The sequence below is a fragment of the Mytilus californianus genome, unplaced genomic scaffold, assembly GCF_021869535.1.
Source record: "Mytilus californianus isolate M0D057914Y unplaced genomic scaffold, xbMytCali1.0.p SCAF_3, whole genome shotgun sequence".
In the NCBI taxonomy this organism is placed as follows: domain Eukaryota; kingdom Metazoa; phylum Mollusca; class Bivalvia; order Mytilida; family Mytilidae; genus Mytilus; species Mytilus californianus.
Genome location: NW_026262679.1, coordinates 97,403,211 through 97,423,044, shown reverse-complemented (window position 1 = coordinate 97,423,044; position 19,834 = coordinate 97,403,211). Strand labels below are relative to the sequence as shown.

General features: G+C 32.3%; 1 protein-coding gene across 1 annotated transcript; it reads right to left on the bottom strand.

Annotated features, from left to right (window-relative positions):
• Positions 1-879: 879 nt before the first annotated feature.
• On the bottom strand, positions 880-19,576 carry LOC127733310 (E3 ubiquitin-protein transferase MAEA-like). The gene is made up of 9 exons (XM_052242681.1): positions 19,499-19,576; positions 13,245-13,427; positions 11,870-12,073; positions 10,823-10,945; positions 8,912-8,988; positions 7,517-7,628; positions 4,579-4,712; positions 3,951-4,146; positions 880-3,124 (listed from the first exon to the last, which is right to left on the bottom strand). Exons 1-9 carry the CDS (start codon positions 19,535-19,537, stop codon positions 3,023-3,025), a joined length of 1,170 nt encoding a protein of 389 aa, XP_052098641.1. The 5' UTR covers positions 19,538-19,576; the 3' UTR covers positions 880-3,022.
• Positions 19,577-19,834: the final 258 nt, after the last annotated feature.

Sequence of the window (19,834 nt, the reverse complement as noted above, 5' to 3'; positions counted from 1 at the left end):
ACACTTTAAAAAAAAGATATAAAATTATATTAAAAATAAAGATATAATAGCAAATTTATATCATAAAATAACTTTTCATGTCTTTTTCCAATTAATAAATTGACTTTCTTTTCACCAAGTGTTCAAATCGTATTTCACACAGCCAAGATTAGGTAAGTATTTTACATTTTAAAATTCCACTACTTACATTGTTGATTTACTGCAGTCATTCTGTATCACTAAGACAATATATTTTACCACTTGACTAATATGTTAAATGATCCAATCTGCAATTAGGTAAATTTATTATTTGACTGCATAGACAGGACAACAACACATAAACAGAAATAATAAAGAAGTAATGCACCAACATATGCAGTGAATAACTCATATTTTGTTACTGTTAGTATTTTTAAATATTTCTAAAATATATGTCATTATCTGATTTTTTTTTCCTGAAGTATTTACATCATTTATTCAGAAATAACATCTACAAAATAAAAAGCATAACCAAACCAAATCTGGGATTTTTTTAACATACAATGAAAGACTTATATAAAATATGTCTACTTTTTATTTGTTATCTAACAGCTAATTTATACTTTTCAGCATTCTTCAAAAGGGTTATATTACCAAAAAATCTGGCCTTCTTTTACTTTTCAGGTCCCAACTCATAAAGAGCTATACTAAACTAACCCTTACCCTTACCTATACTTAACCCTAAAACCTTACTTTAACTTAGAACAAGCTTTTACCTTATCATAACCATAGATGAAGCCTAATTCTTAATTACAGGAACTCCGGCCTCTCACATCTGCTCAAATATCATGCATTCCAGTCAGATGCAGTGTTTATAAACAAAAAACAAATCCTGACATTCCCATAATGATTTACAAATGATTTGATCTGACAGCAGAATTTAATGACTAGATGCACATCAATATATGTTATCCAACACTGAACATAAAATATAAAATGAAGTCTTGAAAATGAAAAACATTTGAACCAACAAATGTTATTGTGTGATAAGTGATTGAATGTAGTTTGATTTACATCCAGTGGCATTGCTAAATATATATTATAATTATGTCAAAATTATTACATTCTATATGCATACCAAATTCACTTGTTTCACATCATATTTTGTATTGAAATGATATAAAGTTAATTTACCTGGTCTTAAATATTTCAGTAGAATCCTTACTTTTATAATGGTAATTTATTGAAGAATACTGCTAACAAAATAAACTATCAAAATCTGTTTACAACTCTTCACAGCAGACTACCTGGCATACAAGAAAATAAAGAAACTACCAACATGATGGGTTTGCTAAAATCCTTTCGGTCAGTAGATGACATATAGGTAATTTTTAAATTTTAAATACAAGTATATTGCATTTGGAAAACAAATTAAGCAAAAAGAGAAAAGTTAAGAACTGGTTTTGAGCAATGAAAATCTGAATATGTGTAACCATTTATTATTTAAATTGCTTTTAATTGAAGCTATTTTTCTCACCAAGATGAAACTATAAACTAAGTTATATGGTTGTAGATTCCTTCATATCTGAGATCAAATGTAAGATGTAATTGAATTCAATGAAGTTCATGACTTTATAGGTAAATGTCACCTTTTGACAAGAGTTGTTATATTGTATTCAACCTCACATTAAGCTATATGTTTGCAGCTTATTTGGTATTGAAGAACTGAATTTGGAGTTAATGAATGAAAGTGGGTTACGGATTTAGTATCTGATAACTGAAATTACTCGTCGAACACAAATGTTTACATCAGATATAAAATTAATCAAAGTCACTGGACTGATGCATGAATAATGGGTCCTGTCACTTTCATCTTATTGCACAAAGTTAAGACTATCCACCTGCACACAAAATAAAATGGCTGTGTCTCTTGTGAGTTGGATGTGGACATGTATGAAGAGAGTACACTGATAATTTGTTCAAATGAACAAAAAATATGAGCGATACATAAACATGCAACCAATCTATACAAAAATAAACAAGCAATTAAACAGTTTAGACATAATCAGTAAACACTCTGTCTGCACAAAACTTTTTTTTCTCTAATTGTTCAGATGTAAATCACTAGGTAAATAAACTGTTGACCATAAATGTACATTCATTAATTGGAAAACTTATAGTTCCATAAAATTATAGTTTCAAGACATTGCAGACACCAAAACAACAGAAAATGTGTTTTATAAAAAATATTTGGTCTGTGTAATCACTATTTCCCTAAAATTTACAAGAACTGTACCATTACACTTTATACTGTGTTTTCCCTAAAGGTTTTATGCATGGTGGTGCCCATCCATTAATTTAATTCCCAATCCTTTTAAATTTGAAGCTCCCTATTACTCTTTATAAGCCATCTTCCTTTATTATTCATGACCACCATTCTTTCAATCAACATCCTTCACTAATTTTCAGGAAAACACTGACTTTTTCATAAAAGATTAAGATTCGTTCTTGTACCAGGTAACAATATTCTCGCAATTAAGTGTTGCACATTTTTGTTATGAATTTCCTCTAGCGTCCTGTCAACACAGGTTCATAAATGTTACACTGTCTGTAGCTTCACACATGAGAATGTTTAGTGATATATATGTAACACTGACCTGACAATCATAGTTTGCAATCAAACACCAAATTTGACCTAGAATGGACATTCTGAGACTATAACTCTTTCACACTGGTTATGAATCATACAAATATAAAGTCTTTCTACGTGTGTTTTCCTATAGTCTGTTACTTAAAATGAAAAAAAAAATAATGCTTCAAAAGCAAAATGATATAATATATTGAATGAAAATAAAGGTTTAAATGAAGAAAAAATTGATTACAATGCAATACATATTAGATTACATTTACATTTCATATATATCACGTCCTTATACACCAGACATCTCAAGACAAATAAATGTAATGTGTGAACTGAATCTGTGTCACGATAAACACATCATAAAAGAAATATTTTGACTGTTTCATTTATTGTGGAATATCTCTCTTGTTCATGAGCAAACAATCACATGACAAACACTTTCTCTGTTTCATCTATATGGAATATCTCCTTTGTTCGTGGACAAACAATTCGACCATCATTACCATCGGCCATCTCATTCAGCGACTGTAAAAAATCAGATTAATTATTCTAAAATTCATATGCAAAGTTTTTTTTAAATTTATTCTGTATTAGATTTTCAAGTCTTCAGGATTAAGAAATATATAAACATTTTACATGCAGGCCTTATAAAATAAATGAAGAGCAAAAAGTACAGAATTGATTAATGAGGGTCATTAATATCTGAATGACATTATTTAAGGTCCTGTATAATTTTACTGACAATAGCCACACATAAAAGTTTTCTTTAAGTTTATGTCTGAAATAAAATTCGTACTTGATCTGAGTTTTGTGGTAATAAGCATTGTGTATAAGTTTCATAGCATTTGGTTGAGGCAAACTAAAATTAGAGAATGGAAACGAAAAATTCAGCAATTTTTCCATTTGAAAAGGGGCATAACTCTAGAACGGTAAAAGTGACGCCACCAAAATTCACACTTGATCTGTGTTTTGTGGTAATAAGCATCATGTATAAGATTCATAACATTTGGTTGAGGCAAATTTAAGTTTGAGAACGGAAACCAATTTGAGGACGTACAGACGGACAAGGGTAAAACTTAATGCCCCCTCCGCTACGACAGGGGCATAAAAAACCAAGTTGAACTTTCAGCTAAGGTTTACTAATGATATCTAACTTTAAATAATCAGTAAACAGAAAGTTGAAGAGCAATGGATGTGAAAACTATTTTCTAAACATAGTTTAACAGAATGGAAGTTACTTATCTAAATTGTTCCTTGAAGAGTTGCATTGCATATTTTCAAATAATCAAAAGAGTTTTAATTTTTGTGAAGTCCAAATCACAATGATTATTTTTTTACAATAATTACTTACATTATAACCATAAACATGACCATTGGGTAATGCCATTGGTGGATTGTGCTCATTGAGAGCTTGTCCAGAGATAGCACATATCAATTTAGAATTAGCACAATGTGAGTATGGTAAGCCTTTCCCCAGTTCATTCAGTTGACAGTTACAGACTGGACAGTCAGAGCTTTTTCTCATTGCATGTTGCTTGTAACACATTCTGGTTTCAGTTAAGGTGAATTATGTAAAACATCATCTTAGATTATGAGTTACCCTATTAAGAGGAGGAGATAACATGAATCAGGAGGTTAGACAAACATTTTAATAACCCTCTAAGTCAGGGTCAATCATAATCTTGGCTACTGTTGTTAAAAATATAGTGATGAATAAATTGTTTATCTGATATATGTCGTTACTTCCAAAATCTACTTGATATCAATTATACTTTGTGTGCGTAAATTCCATCTGAAATTAATGATGTGTTTTGTTGAATTTTATTATTAACCAAAATGAATGGGTATTCACAAAACTTTGTTTTTACTTAAAAGACTGGCATGAGGTTGTAATTGCTCTTCATGAAGAAAGTAAGATAAACAGCAATTGTATGGGTTATTTTGGATATTATATGATATTATTAAAGTGTAAAGGATACGGTGTTTTTAATGCTGAAAGACCTGCTTGTAAGGTAATCGTGAACACAGAATCTGTATTAAGTTGGTGGAGTTTGAAATTTTCATATCTAAATTGTTTCACAAGGTCTGCCCAGGAATTCTCATCCAATAAGTCCTGCAATTACAAACAATATACATATTACACATTATCTTAAATTGTTCCATTAGTACAGCTTTCAAATACAAAATTAAGAGCTTATTTTTTGCCGCATATAAATGGGAATATAATCAAATGCTCCGCTGGGCGCAGCTTGATACAACCGCAGAGGTCGAACCCTGAACAGTTGGGGCAAGTATGGACACAACATTCAAGCTTGATACGTCACTGAATTTGGATTGTGATTAAATATTTGACACAGCATAGGTTTCTGACACAGAATGAATGTGGTCTAAGAACTTAAAATTTTTTAATTTACCTATTCAAACCATATCATTATTATTTGCTTTTATATATAAATCAGAAATAACCAATTTAAAATGGAAAATTTTAAAGAAAAAAAAAGGAAAAAAAAGGAAAAATATTCCCTCCCCCAAATTTTTTGAACCCCCTTATGATTAATCACCCCCAAACTCAATCCCAGCCTTCCCTTTGTGGTATGGTACCTTGCAGTACAATTTCAGAGATCCATACACTTGAACACAAGTTATTGTCTGGAAACTAGAAAAATGCTTGTTTTTAGGCCCCTTTTTTGCCCCAAATTCCTAAGCGTTGCAGGCAATTACCCACAAACTCAAACCCAGCTTTCCCTTTGTGATATGGAACCTTGTAGTACAATTTCATAAAGATCCATACACTTACACACAAGTTATTGTCCTGAAACTAGAAAAATGCTTGTTTTTTTCCCCTTTTTGGCCCCTAATTCCTTAAATTTTGAGGCAATTACCCCCAAAATCCCAGCCTTCCCTTTGTGGTATGGTACCTTGCAGTACAATTTCAGAGAGATCCATACACTTGAACACAAGTTATTGTCTGGAAACTAGAAAAATGCTTATTTTTGGCCCCTTTTTGGCCCCTTATTCCTAAACGTTTTGGGCAATTACCCCCAAACTCAATTCCAGCTTTCCCTTTGTGATATGGAACCTTGTAGTACAATTTCAGAAAGATCCATACACTTACACACAAGTTATTGTCATGAAACTAGAAAAATGCTTGTTTTTTGCCCCTTTTTTGGCCCCTAATTCCTAAAATTTTGAGGCAATTACCCCCAAAATTAATCCCAGCATTCCCTTTGTGATATGGAACCTTGTGGTACAATGTCAGAGAGGTCCATACACTAACACACAAGTTTAGTCTGGAAGTTACAAAAATGCTTATTTTTTGGCCCCTAAATCCTTAACTGTTGGTACCATAACCCCCAAAATCAATCCCAACCTTCCTTTTGTGGTATTGAACCTTAGGGTAAAATTTCATAGAGATCCATGCACTTAAACTAAAGTTAGAGTGCGAAAACCAATGTGTCATCAGACGATGACGACGACGACGACAATGACGCCAACGTCATACCAATATACGACCACAAAATTTTTTTGCGGTCATAAAAAAAAAAAAAAACCTGTCCAAGAAAATATCTAAATAAACTTGTAGAAGAAAATTTCAATTGCAACGTCAACAAAAAATAAAATAATCGAGAGGCAAACGAATAAATAATATCAAGGTTCATACACAAAGAAATATTAACAGAAAAAATTAAAAGTTTGTATGAAACTGATATTTAATTTCTCATTTTTTTATTACACAGGAATTTTTGTAAAAAATGCTGATAACCGAACGTGAAAAATAATGAAATCTTAAAAATTACGGGAAAAGGTTTGTATCAATATATGGTTTTACTTTTTAAAATCAGATGTTGGTTTCCTCATACTTGCTCTGTATAAAGATCAGGAAGAACATCCCAGAAATTTGAAGGAAAGCTGTTAGTCTAATCAGACTCTTATATACTCACCTGGTAAGGTGACCTTGAGAAACATCCAAAGAATAGACACAGAATCATTACTTTGGCTACTAACTGTTATTATATTATTTTTTCAAGGTATCTTAATTTTATTGTTTTATTTGTCATAGCATTTTTAATGTAGATTTGGATATAAGTCTCACGAGTGCTTACAGTTTTGTTATTTATCTGTTGACTTTGTATAGTTACACATAGTACACTCTGAACACAGAGATATGTCTCGCCTTTTTTTTATTTTGATAGTAAAATGAAAATGTTGAAATTAAAATAGCAATACTTTAACATGTAAGTTATGCAAAATATTCAAAGTCAATGAACCATGACTGAAGCCAGTCTGAAGGTATAGGGCCAAACAAACTCCATGGAAATGATCTGTGCCAATGTCAATACAACTGCATACCAATTATAATTGACTTAACCACTAGTGGTTCCCCATAAACTGACCTAATCACAAGCTAATACATGTAAAGTATGCAAAAGTTTCAAAGTCAATAGACCATGACTGAGGGGGCAAGGACAACTAATCTCCATGGAAATGAGATGTGCCAATGCTAAAACAACTGCATACCAAATACCATTGACCTATCAATAGTGGTTCCCCATAAACTGACCTAATCACAAACTAATACATTGTTGACGCCGAAGCAAACGCCAGAAACAGCATACCAATATCTTTCTTTTTGACTCTGTCAAGGCGAGACAAAAACAACACAGAAAGTTAACTGTTCCTTAACTGAAGCTACTTATTTTCTGTCCCTTTCCTGAAGCTACTTATTTTGTAAGATGAATTGAAGAACAAGCCAGGAATGTTAACAGTCCCATAACTTTTTTATTTACTTTAATTTGTATGGTAATCTGGAAAATCTCATTTTTGACAACATTCCAAATAAAAAATAACATATAAGTTATAACAGACCTATTTCTCTTGTAAGGTATTCTTGAAGAATGATAAAATCTAGCTACTCACTTTGTAAGGTGATTTGGAAGAACATCCCGGGAATGCTAATAGACCCATTACTCTCTGAACCTCTGCTAGTTTTTGGTCATCTTCTAATACAGAAAAATGTTTTCTTGCATGTCTAGAAAATAAAAAAAAAGATTAAGCAGATGAAATAGCTAAACGACTACTTTTAATAGGTACTGATAATGATCTAAAGTACATTAGCTTATTTTACAAATTTTATTGTAATGTTTTACTTTTAAAACAATAATCAACTTTAATATATTTACTAGTTTGTCACATGTTTTTGAGTCTTATGCAAATAATTCACTAAAAAGGATATTCCTTTGCAAGACTGTCTGTTACATACAATATAACTGTTTTATATTTTGAATTCTATAATAATATAAATTTTGCAATTTCAAGGGGCAAACAGGTTTGTGAGGTTATATTTTTGTTTTTTTATTGACAAAACTTCTGATCTTCCTTACAAATCAAATTCAGGTGATGTTATATTTTTCACGATTCTATCTCTACCACGAAATTAGCAAAAGTTATCCCTTTGTCCCATTTAACAGTAACTGTTTCACAAATCATATATCACTTGCTATGCATTGCACACTCCAACCCTGGTAAGTAACCTTCATCATTATTTTGTCATTTTCATAAATATAATGAAGTGAAGGACACATGACAGAATCTATGCCTTACATTGTATCAAATTACAGACCTATATCTGTTCGCGATTATAGCCCTCTTAAAGATATTGGATATTAGGGTTGATATAGTTAGAGATCTAGATTTATTCTCAGTAAATCTCATCAATAATCATTTACTTACAGAAGACATTTGTCAGGATAACCATATGTCAATCATGTAAATAGATATATATATATTTAGACTTGTTTATATTTTTTCGTTTGGGCTAGTATTATATTTGCCTTCGGGTTTATATAATCCGTTCATTCTATTTCTACTCTTCAAAATTCAACAGTCTATCCTTAATTGAGGCCAATTATATGGCCTTCCAAATACCGTTTCGATTCCTAACATCACTGAAGTGACATTAATTGTCGAAATCCGGATATGGTGTACAAATTTTTGCACCTCATGTTTGCGGTATACCATCTTTTCCGCAAGTTTATTGTTTTCTGTTTGGTATTAAATTAATAATTAAGATCCATTTTGTTACATCTGGTGATCTGTTTATTTGGCAATCGCCATGGCAGTCAGCAGGGTTTGAGAACATCCATTGTTCGACCTGCTAGTCAAATGCGAATTGTTAAAATATACTTTTTCACTTTTTTGAATCTTTTGGAAAATGTTGTTTGTGCTGTATTTAGACCCCTCTACCAAGAAATTTGTTTTGCATGAACACGTATAAAATTTGCGGTTTTTATCCAACGCAATATCTTAACTTACTTTACTGCCTCTAAACATCTGCTGTTTCTTATGTGTTCTATAAACTCTTGTTTTCTCAGTTTAAATTCTAAGGTACTCTGCAAATAAACAAAAAAGGAAACAAAAAGATTATTAAGAAATAAATAAGTTTTGGAACAATATGTAAATGGCTTTGTTATTGTGAGGTCATTACTGCACACCTTGATATAAATGGAAATCTAAAAGTTGATGGATTTTGTTCAGATAACACTGCTAAGTTAGGATAAACATACTTTTTTTTGCAAGGATGTGTGTCTCACAAAGGTTACAATATCATTTTGGTCCAAATGTGTGACAGATGTCTTCCAGAAGGAAATAGTCTTTTAAAATACCTTTTAACAAGAAAATTTGGTTAAAAACATGAATAATACCATAATTTTGAACCCAGCAATACTATTAAAAGCAAACAGGTAGCAAAATGCTTGGTTCATTTAAATCTGCATACTATGGATTCATTTATTTTTGTGGGTACCAATTTATATTGAGGAAAATAGTATTTTCATTGATATTTGATTTTGTGGTTTTGCTAAAGCCAATGGAAAATGTGTTCTTAATTATACATTTTAATTGGCTACATGATGCATATGATTTAACCTCCCCATTTCCTAGCAAACATGTTGGCATATTGTTTTTTTTTTCACTACAAATACAATTTATTTCCAATATTGTTACAGAATAATTGTATAATAAAATGCTCCGCTGGGGCGCAGCTTGATACGACCGCAGAGGTCGAACCCTGAACAGTTGGGGCAAGTATGGACACAACATTCAAGCTTGATACAGCACTGAATTTGGATTGTAATTAAATATTTGACACAGCATAGGTTTCTGACACAGAATGAAAGTGGTCTAAGAGCTTAAAATTTTTTAATTTACCTATTCAAACCATATCATTATTATTTGCTTTTATATATAAATCAGAAATAACCAATTTAAAATGGAAAATTTTAAAGAAAAAAAATGAAAAACCCCCCCCCCCAAATTTTTTGAACCCCCTTATGATTCATCACCCCCAAACTCAATCCCAGCCTTCCCTTTGTGGTATGGTACCTTGCAGTACAATTTCAGAGAGATCCATACACTTGAACACAAGTTATTGTCTGGAAACTAGAAAAATGCTAGTTTTTTTGCCCCTTTTTGGCCCCAAATTCCTAAACGTTTAGGGCAATTACCCCCAAACTCAAACCCAGCATTCCCTTTGTGATATGGAACCTTGCAGTACAATTTCATAAAGATCCATACACTTACACACAAGTTATTGTCCTGAAACTAGAAAAATGCTTGTTTTTTGCCCCTTTTTGGCCCCTCATTCCTAAACTTTTAGGGCAATTACCCCCAAAATCAATCCCAGCATTCCCTTTGTAATATGGAACCTTGTGATACAATGTCAGAGAGATCCATACACTTACACACAAGTTAGTGTCATGAAACTAGAAAAATGCTTGCTTTTTGCCCCTTTTTGGCCCCTAATTCCTAAAATTTGGAGGTAATTACCCCCAAAATCAATCCCAGCATTCCCTTTGTGATATGGAACCTTGTGGTACAATGTCAGAGAGATCCATACACTTACACACAAGTTATGTCTGGAAGTTACAAAAATGCTTATTTTTGGCCCCTTTTTGACCGTTAATTCCTTAACTTTTGTACCATAACCCCCAAAATCAATCCCCACCTTCCTTTTGTGGTATTGAACCTTATGGTAAAATTTCATAGAGATCCATTCACTTAAACTAAAGTTAGAGTGCGAAAACTAATGTGTCTTTGGCGCCAACGCCAACGTCATACCAATATATGACCACAAAAATTTGTTTGCGGTCGTATAAAAAATGTAAACCATGATTTGAGGACCTGAATTGCATTTACAAATCTATAAAGGAATTTATGAAATCTTACTTTCATTTTCCTCAATTTGTTTTTATTTTCATAACACCATGTAAGACAAGGTACAACTTCTTTCCTTTGTAAAGATTCTTCTATCTTTTTGGAAGTCAGGAAAAGCTCAATATTTGTCAAATCCTGAAACAAATATCAAATATTCACAAGATTTTTCCATTTCCAGGAAATAACATTGTAGTTAACAGTGTCGTAACTAACTCTCACATGAATGAATGTATATCATTTTTTTCCCTATATACAAATGACCTAAATATATAATATTTTTTATAAAGGTGAAGGAAGAGACATTACAAAGTGAATTTAGGGTTTCCCACTATATATATGGTGGTACAATGTAGTAGCAATATAAACTATCATGATGTTTTATAGTGACATTTCACTTTCTGCCACTGGCCACTTCATATCAGGGCAGTTTACAATCATGTCTATTCCACCAATGACCATGACATTTTGAGCTGCGACTATGAATAACTCTGGCCTGCCACCATGACAAATAGCGGTATTAGAACAAAATTGACATGATTCAAAAGCGGAAAATCCTTCATCCAATATTTAAAAGTACTGTAAGTAAATGGCACCAAATTGCACCTAAAATCAAAGTTATTTCAGAATTTCTCTAACTAAAAAAAATTTGCTGAATCTACAAACTGAAAAATATTTCCCTTACATGTACACGAGTAAACAGTTAAATCTGTAAAAAAAAAAAGTACACAAAACAGTTTGACTAATGTGCTGAAAGACACTATAAAACACAATACCTATTGCTTTTAAAAAATATTCTGTGAATTTGACTTGCTAATTGAGCATAATTATTCTGGTATTTACTTTAATGCTTTAAATTGAAGATGCTCACAGTACATTTCTTCTCTATTGCTATGTAGGTATTAGATACAGACCCTAAAAAGCTGCATATGGACAGGTGTAATTTATAAGCCCAGCCACAAATGTGATTGCCCAATAAAATCCATAATCAAAAATGGTCATCAACAATGACGTCACACCTGCAGATCATTTGACATATAGGTACATGCATAATCCCATTACCTCTATTTCTGACTGCTGAGCCAGTTTGATAGCTGTGTTGTAAAACCCAGCTCTAAGAAAGTATTCCACCAGCATTCTGTCTAATCTTTTTTTGTGCCACAAAGGTTTAGTGTGAGGATGAAGTAATTCAGCTTCTTTAAGGTGATCTACTCGTCTCTTTATAACTCTGGCTGCTTCAAGTTCTTCATTTATACTCTCATCAGCCTATGACATAAAAAAAAGGTTTTCTAAATATTTAATTACAAAATAAACTATGTATCCTAAGCTATCATGCCTGTCATATATTTTTTGGGAGGCAACAATTGGAAAATGTCACATATGTGCTTCAGTGAAACCTTGTCTGACAGTTACACTAATGAAATTATTTTCTACATCAGAACTGTGAGATTTTAGATCTTCCAAAAATAATTATGACTTTAACCAATCATAAATAATCTCAAAAACTGCTATATAATTTTAAATTATGAAATTATGTTCAAAAACAATTTCCCTGTTTGTTAAGAAAACTAATCAAACAGAGATGCCCTATTGGATGATGTGGACATGGACATTTTTTGTAACAGAATATACTGCAATAAACTTGTTTTAAATAAAAAAAAATCACAAAGGCATCATTTGTTACAAGCTCCTATTTTTTTTAAATTGCCAATTGCCAGTCTCAACTGCTTTTTTTTTTATCAGAAATAAAATAATGACAGTATCTTACGATTTCCAGACAAATACAAGTTGTAAATTAATTGGTGACAAAGCCTCGGAAAAATAAGTAAAATAATATAAATGTTTTTTTAAACCATGCCAATCCAATATTAACTTTCTGATATTGAAAGAGTTGTAGATGTTAACATAATCTGTCCAGTTACCAGCTTCATATTGGTGAACTGTCATATGTAGTAAATCAGTAACACTCAACAAACTTGTACTAGTGGCACATATTTCAAAAATGTTGTGCCAAAGTAATAAGTTTTACTTCAATCTAATCTAAAAATCTAATAAGAAATGTACCAATCTCAGCAATTTTTGAAGAATTCTTCATTTTCAATTAACTTTTCTCATAGTTCTATGCCGAGTTTCACTTGTTTATATTGGGCATTTTCTACATACATTTGAAAATGGGACAATTGCCCATTGGCCCTCTCTTCCCCCAATCCCTAACTTTCACTAGATTTATTAAAGTCATCTATAAATGACATAAGGCCATTTGGTTTAATCCAGATGGTGTAGGCAAACACCCAATATATGACTAATTTCAATGGATGGAGACATTTGCATTGAATTATTTAGTTTGTCATATTTTTGTGAACTTATTTTTGGGTTGCTTTCACATTGACGTTCCCTCCAAATTATCTGTTTATTCATATAAAACCTAAATTTTTACCTTTCTTTTCAAAAGACAAAGTTTTTCTACCATATTATCAATTACTCTGGACACATCCTTTATTTTCTTTTTCTCCTCCAGACAGGACTCAATGTCACTGCTAGCTGTATGTACATGTGAGATTTCTCTGTCAATTGTCTTCTGTGCTGAACGAAACTTCTTATTCAATATTTCATATGGAACCTACAAAAAATCATTTCATGCAAATGTATTACATTTATATAGATTTAAAGATGAAATATACCACATTATTGTTTGGTTTTCTTACTTCACTTCTTTGCTTTGTTGATTGCTATCTTTGGTGTGTTATTTTGTTTGTTTTTTTTCAGGGGGCTGGGGGGGGGGGGGGGACTTTTACTCCTTTTGATGACTAACATATACCGGTAGTAGTATATTTTTCTTTGATCAAAAATAAGTTTGTCTTGAATTGCATTATGTTCAAATTACAAGGCAAGTATTGTTCATTACACTTGTTAAGTCTAATTATCAAGTTTCCTCATTTTCTCATTATTAAATACAATATTTCAATTCACATAAATTCAGGCATACCAATTCAAGCATGATAAGAATCACTTTGTGGTGAAAAGCAAGAGCCTAAACAAAATATTCTTATCTGCAGCCAAATCAGATGGGACACAGTATCACAAAAAGGATACATGCCAACCTGCATGTTCATGTTTTAAGGACAGGTTCATCAGAAGGATGTTTAAAATAAATGTGGACTGGACATGGACACAGATGATGCCCCAGCTTGCATATCATATAAAGATGTAAAGGGACATAACTGAAGAATGGTAAAAGAGACTCTACCTAAATTACAAATCTCTAGAAGAGTAATCAAAGTGCTTGTAAGCACTGAATGGTAAAGATTGCTTTAATTTATCAGTAGGAAGTAAAATTGAATATTGCATTGTATAAAGCATTGGTTGTAGTTGATTCAACTACCATTATGCACAAAGAAAGATAACTGCAGTTTTCAAAGAAGACTTTAAAATATTTTTAGAAATGAAGGGTAAAAATTGCTTTAATTTATCAGTGGAAGGTAAAATCATGAGATCATAAGTGTTGATATAATTCATGATTATGAGCTGTAAACAGTACACAGAATGCAATGAGCATATCTGGATACACCAAAAATACTGAACCAGTAAGAATTCATAACAACTCGCCCCTACTTTCTACCAACTCAACCCCACTTTTTCCCATTCGCCCCATTCATGTTAACCAACTCGCCCCTTATGAAAAATAGTTTAATCCTGCTTAATTTTGGCCTACCAAATTGCCCTTCCTATGAAATGTAGTTTAATCCCGATGATTTTAGGCCTACCAGGCCACTCGTCCACTTTCGAAAAGTTGTTTAATCCCGATGAATAAAGGTCTGCCAACTTGCCCCACTTCTGAAAAAATAATTGAATCCTACTGAATGAGGGCTACCACTTATGAAGAGAACTTTTTAATCCTGACTGCAAACTTGCCCCACTTATGAAATAAATTGCTTAGCCAAACGCAGCTGGATACGACCGCAGAGGTCCAACCCTGAACAGTTGGGGCTAAAATGGACACAATATTCGCGCTTGATACAGGTATGAATTTGGATTGTAATTAAATATTTGATACATAATAGGTTTCTGACACAGAATAACTGTAGTCAAAGAACTTAGAATTGGTTATATGATTTGAATTTATATTCTATTTTTTGCTTTTGTGCAATACACTTTGCTGTTGCGAATTGACCCCCCCAAAAAAAAATTTTTTTTTTACCCCCTCCCTTTTTTTGCAAAAAAAAAAAATATTTGAAGAAATTTTCTTTTTAATCTCTGAAATCTGAAATGAGAAAAAAATGTCCCCCCCCCCCCATAATTTTTTTTCACCTCCCCCTCCTTTTTAAAAAAAAAAAAAAAATCTTTCCCTCAAGATATGGTCATAATCTCAATTCAAATTTCCAATGGGGTTTGCAACCATAATTACCCATTTAAATACATCATAAAAGTCTTAAAATAGAAAATGACAAACATAATCATGGCTAAAATTAATATTCCTTAATCAGCATTTTTAATAGTAACTTCTAAAAATAAATCGACAGCTAATCACCTCAAGAAAATACAATATTTCTTTAAACATAATTTAAAAGCAGTGTGAGGGAGGTAATCCAAACATAACATTGCACTTTTAAGTAATTGTCCTTTTGTGGTTATAAACCTTGTATTTAAATTTCATAGATTTCTATTCACATATACTAAAGTTATTGTCTGGAAACCAAATGTCTTCGGACGAAATTTTAAATTAAGTCCTGCCAACTCGCCCCACTTATGAAAATTCTAAATTCTTGAGTGGGGCAAGTTTGTAGGCCTTTTAATTAATTCAATAAAGTTTCATTCTTTTTTTCATTAGTGGGGCGAGTTGGCAGACCTTTAATAAATGGGACTATATCCTTTTCATAACGGGGCGAGTTGGTAGTCCTTAATGCAGTATGGTTTAACTCTTTTTTTTTCTTTTTTGGTCATTAGTGAGGCGAGTTGGCAGACCTTTATTCATCCCTATTTTAACTTTTTTTCTTTAGTGGGACGAGTTGACAGACCTTTATTCATCGGGATTTTACCCTTTGTCATAAGTGGTGCGAGTTGGTAGAACATTATCTAACGGGATTTTACTATTTTTCATAAGTGGCCGGGGCCAGTTGGCAGACCTTTATTCATTGGGATTTTACTCTTTTTCATAAGTGGGGCCAGTTGGCAGACCTTTATTCATTGAGACTTTACTCTTTTTTATAAGTCATTTGTTAAAAATCGTGGGATCGTAGATTGCGTCAAAAAGCGGCAAATTTAACAAAAAACTCTGTATATGAACATTTAGGGCAAAACAGAAACAAGTCAAAATTTGATTTCTTGATATTTACATTTTTTGACTTATAGGAGTCAAAACATGTTTAGACTTGTATGTGTTTGAGCTCTGACTGTAAGTGGGTGAGTTGGCGGGTCTAACCTCAACGGTATTTCACCCTTTTTCATGAGTGGGGCGAGTTGGTAAACAAGAGTGGGGTGATTTGGTAGAAAGTGGGGCGAGTTGGTGGTAAAGTGGAGTGATTTTGCATTGGGGCGATATTGTCTGGGGCGATATTGCATTGGGGCTAGTTGTCTGCTTCCCCTACAGGTTTGTCTGTACTCAGAGTAATTTTGTGGTGTAAACACAGCCATATTTGCCATTTCCTTCTATATAGAGATTACTCTACCTATATATAATATTATACATATTTATTAAGAGATTAACTCCTAACTATCCTACTGCCTGCCGATATTTTTATTTTGGCATTGCACAAGTCATTTCTTCTTTGACTGTGCATGACATTAAAACTCTAAATCCCTGGGATGTGTTTTAGTTGATTTTAGTCTCTGATGCATGATTTTTTATAATTAATTGTTTTTGGCTTTTAACTAGCTTTCAGTAACTGTGAGTACTCTCAAATCGTACTTTTGTGTTAATTTGACCTGTTGATACAATTTGTAATGCATTTTAGTTATCTAATATTTAATTTTCACTTCCTTTCTCGTACTATGAACAACAAAATTATTTATTTTGTAAAAATATTTCCGTACTCCATGTATACTTTGCAACAAAATTATTTTTATTTACCTGTGTACGTTATTTTATTTGGCGGCATTTTGTCCAAGGTTATGGTTGTTTTTCTGATATTATTTTACATCTAACCCCCTCGTTTTATTAATTTCGTATTTACATTGTGTCATAGATCAAATTTATTTGTTCAGTGTATGTTCACTTGTTTTAGTTAATATGTCTTTTGATTGAGTTAAGCCATTTCAATTGATATTTTATAGTGTGTCTTTCTATGTTGTGATGTTACACTATTGTTTCAGGCTAGGGTGAAGGTTATCGCCTATTAAAACGTTTAAACCCGCTGCATTTGTTTGCACCTGTCCTAAGTCAGGAACCTGATTTTCAGTGGTTGTCGTTTGTTGATGTGGTTTATAAGTGTTTCTTGTTTCTCATTTTTTATATAGATTAGACTGTTGGTTTTGCTGTTTGAATGGTTTTACACTAGTCCTTTTTGGGGCCCTTTATAGCTTGCTGTTCGGTGTGAGCCAAGGCTCTGTGTTGAAGGCCGTACTCCAACCTATAATGGTTTACTTTTACAAATTGTGACTTGGATGGAGAGTTGTCTCATTGGCACTCATACCACATCTTCTTATATCTACTTAAAAGTTAACAGTATCTCTGAACATTCCATCATATATTTTTTGTAGTATTTATTACATGCAGATTTCGTTTACTTCGATTCTTTTACTGTAATGATAAGGAACTGAAACATTTAAATAAGTAACTTTTTAAGTGGTTGTTCTGTAATTTTTCATTTTTTTCCACTGGTATATGAGTGTGTTTTTAGGTTGTCACATTTTGTAAAGGACAAGGTTCACTTTAGGCAAAATATTGCCTTCAATTTCAACTGTATCATAAAAATTTCAAAAAAGCCACAATTTGGTTCTTTAATGGGTCTATATCAAACGCCTTCATGCTAGGTAAAACAAATATCTTTGTAACAGTACATTACTACACGCCAAAGTAGTGTTTCCTGCAGAAGGATATGGCGTGGTATGGTGCCCTGCCGTGTTTTCTTGACACCCTGCCCTTTTTAGGAAAATATTTGGGACCATGTCCCTTTTCCGTTGTATTTTAGAACGCCCCACCGTAATTTAATATCGGTTCTGCAATTCATCTTTTAGCAAGACCATTTCGAAATTATTTCCCTTAGAACGTAATCAAAATTTTAATGGCCAACATTTTATTGAATTTCATTATAATTCATAACAGTTATGAAGCGACAGAGTACAAATACGATCCATGCTCAAATCTAATAGGGCAACATCGATTTGTACCTCTACGAATTTAAAATGTAGACAATTTAAAGGGGAACCAGGCGATCATTTGACATCACCACTGATTAAGTAAACAATATGATGTTTGTTTATATTTTCTATTTATGCTATTTGGTCGGTCGAGACGTCAAATTGGTTGTGAATTTAAATCGGCTTTCATACGGTTGTTATCTTAATAAAATTAAAGTTAAGAATATAGCTGATATAGTTTTGAATAGTACGAAAAAAATTAATAATCAACAACGTTTCAATAAAAAAAACACAAACACAGGTAGAAAAAGATGAAAAGCAGAAGAATATGTATAGTAAATTTTGCTATACAAATCTTTGAATATAATTCTAAAACTATTTGTACAGTTGTGAGCCAAGGTATAAACATGCAAGATCCAAAAGGTATTTGGCACTTATTTTGTGCATCTAAAAAGCAATGCATTGCATATGCTCTTGGTCATACAAAGTCCACTTTCACAACACATACATGTACTTAGACAATAAGTCTCAGTGATCCAGTATCAAAGTTTATAACTGAAATTATTGATTGAAATGAGGCAGTTGCACAATGAACAAGACCAAGATGCTATTAGCTGAGTCTAGAAGTGATAATTTTATTACAAAAAGGAATTAAGTTAACAACCTAATATACACTACATATCTTTATTTCTTACAAATAAATATGAAACCATGATGTATTCGATTAAATCCCTATCCATTACAGTGCCTTTATATCTATGTAAAGAGTGCCCTAAAAGTGTAGTCCTCCGCACAAATGGTGCCCTTAAAGTGTAGCCAATCGCGCTTAGAGTGCCCTCTGAGAAAAAAATTATCCTGCCCTTTTCAAAAGCTGCAGGAAACACTTCAAATTCAGCACAATTTTGAAGATATATTCATTTTTATTAGTTTCAAAATATGATGATTTCAATTTTTGTACATTTTCTGGTCCTGTATGCTTTAGAAACACATAAGCCACAATCTGCAATCTAAAATGTTCTGTAATCAAAAGGTGCCACAGTAAGTATTGAATCCCTATAGACACAAAAAAAATCTTGATGCTAAAAACTGATATAAATAATGGAAAACTGGACCCAATTTGATGTTACATCACGAATAATGTATATTTACGAGGTTAATTTGTAAATTAAGTGCCACAAAAAAAATGTTTAGTAAATAATAAAATCACAACTATTTCAATGTGAAATTGGAAGTAGTAGTTGAAGTAGTTTGGCCTGATTAAAAAACCATTAAAATCTAAGGGCCAGTTCTAGCCGTTCGTGATCCTACTCCTTATTACAGAAAAATGTGAATAGAACTGTGACTGTCACTAAATCTTTCTTGAAATATACAACAAAACATCTTAATAAAACTAACTTTTAAAGTTGGATGTTCCAATGCTTTTATGTCTGCCATTCTGTCTTGTTTCTTTATGACTGGTATTTTGTTACTCTCAACGAGCTAACGGTATTAATTACACAGGAAACCAGTCGTTTCAGTTTGTCAACATTGGTGTTCTAAAAACCAACTCGGGTTTCCACGAAAAAAGACACAAGCAACACCTGGGACTATACATGTATATTGTCCCAGCAAACAAAGATGGACAAATACTATTACGTTGGGACTTAATTCTATCAGAAAACGTTGCTATAAAGTCATCATTGAAATACTTGGAAAAGAGAGATCTTCCAAGTAGCGAATTGTGCCTGTCCC

Coding starts and splice junctions, on each gene's coding strand:
- LOC127733310 (XM_052242681.1), bottom strand. CDS start 19,537: ATGGCAGACATAAAAGCATTGGAACATCCAACTTTAAAA. Junction 10,946..11,869: donor CTCAGCAGTCAGAAATAGAG/GTAATGGGATTA, acceptor TATTTGTTTCAG/GATTTGACAAATATTGAGCT. Junction 8,989..10,822: donor ACAAATTGAGGAAAATGAAA/GTAAGATTTCAT, acceptor GTTTATTTGCAG/AGTACCTTAGAATTTAAACT.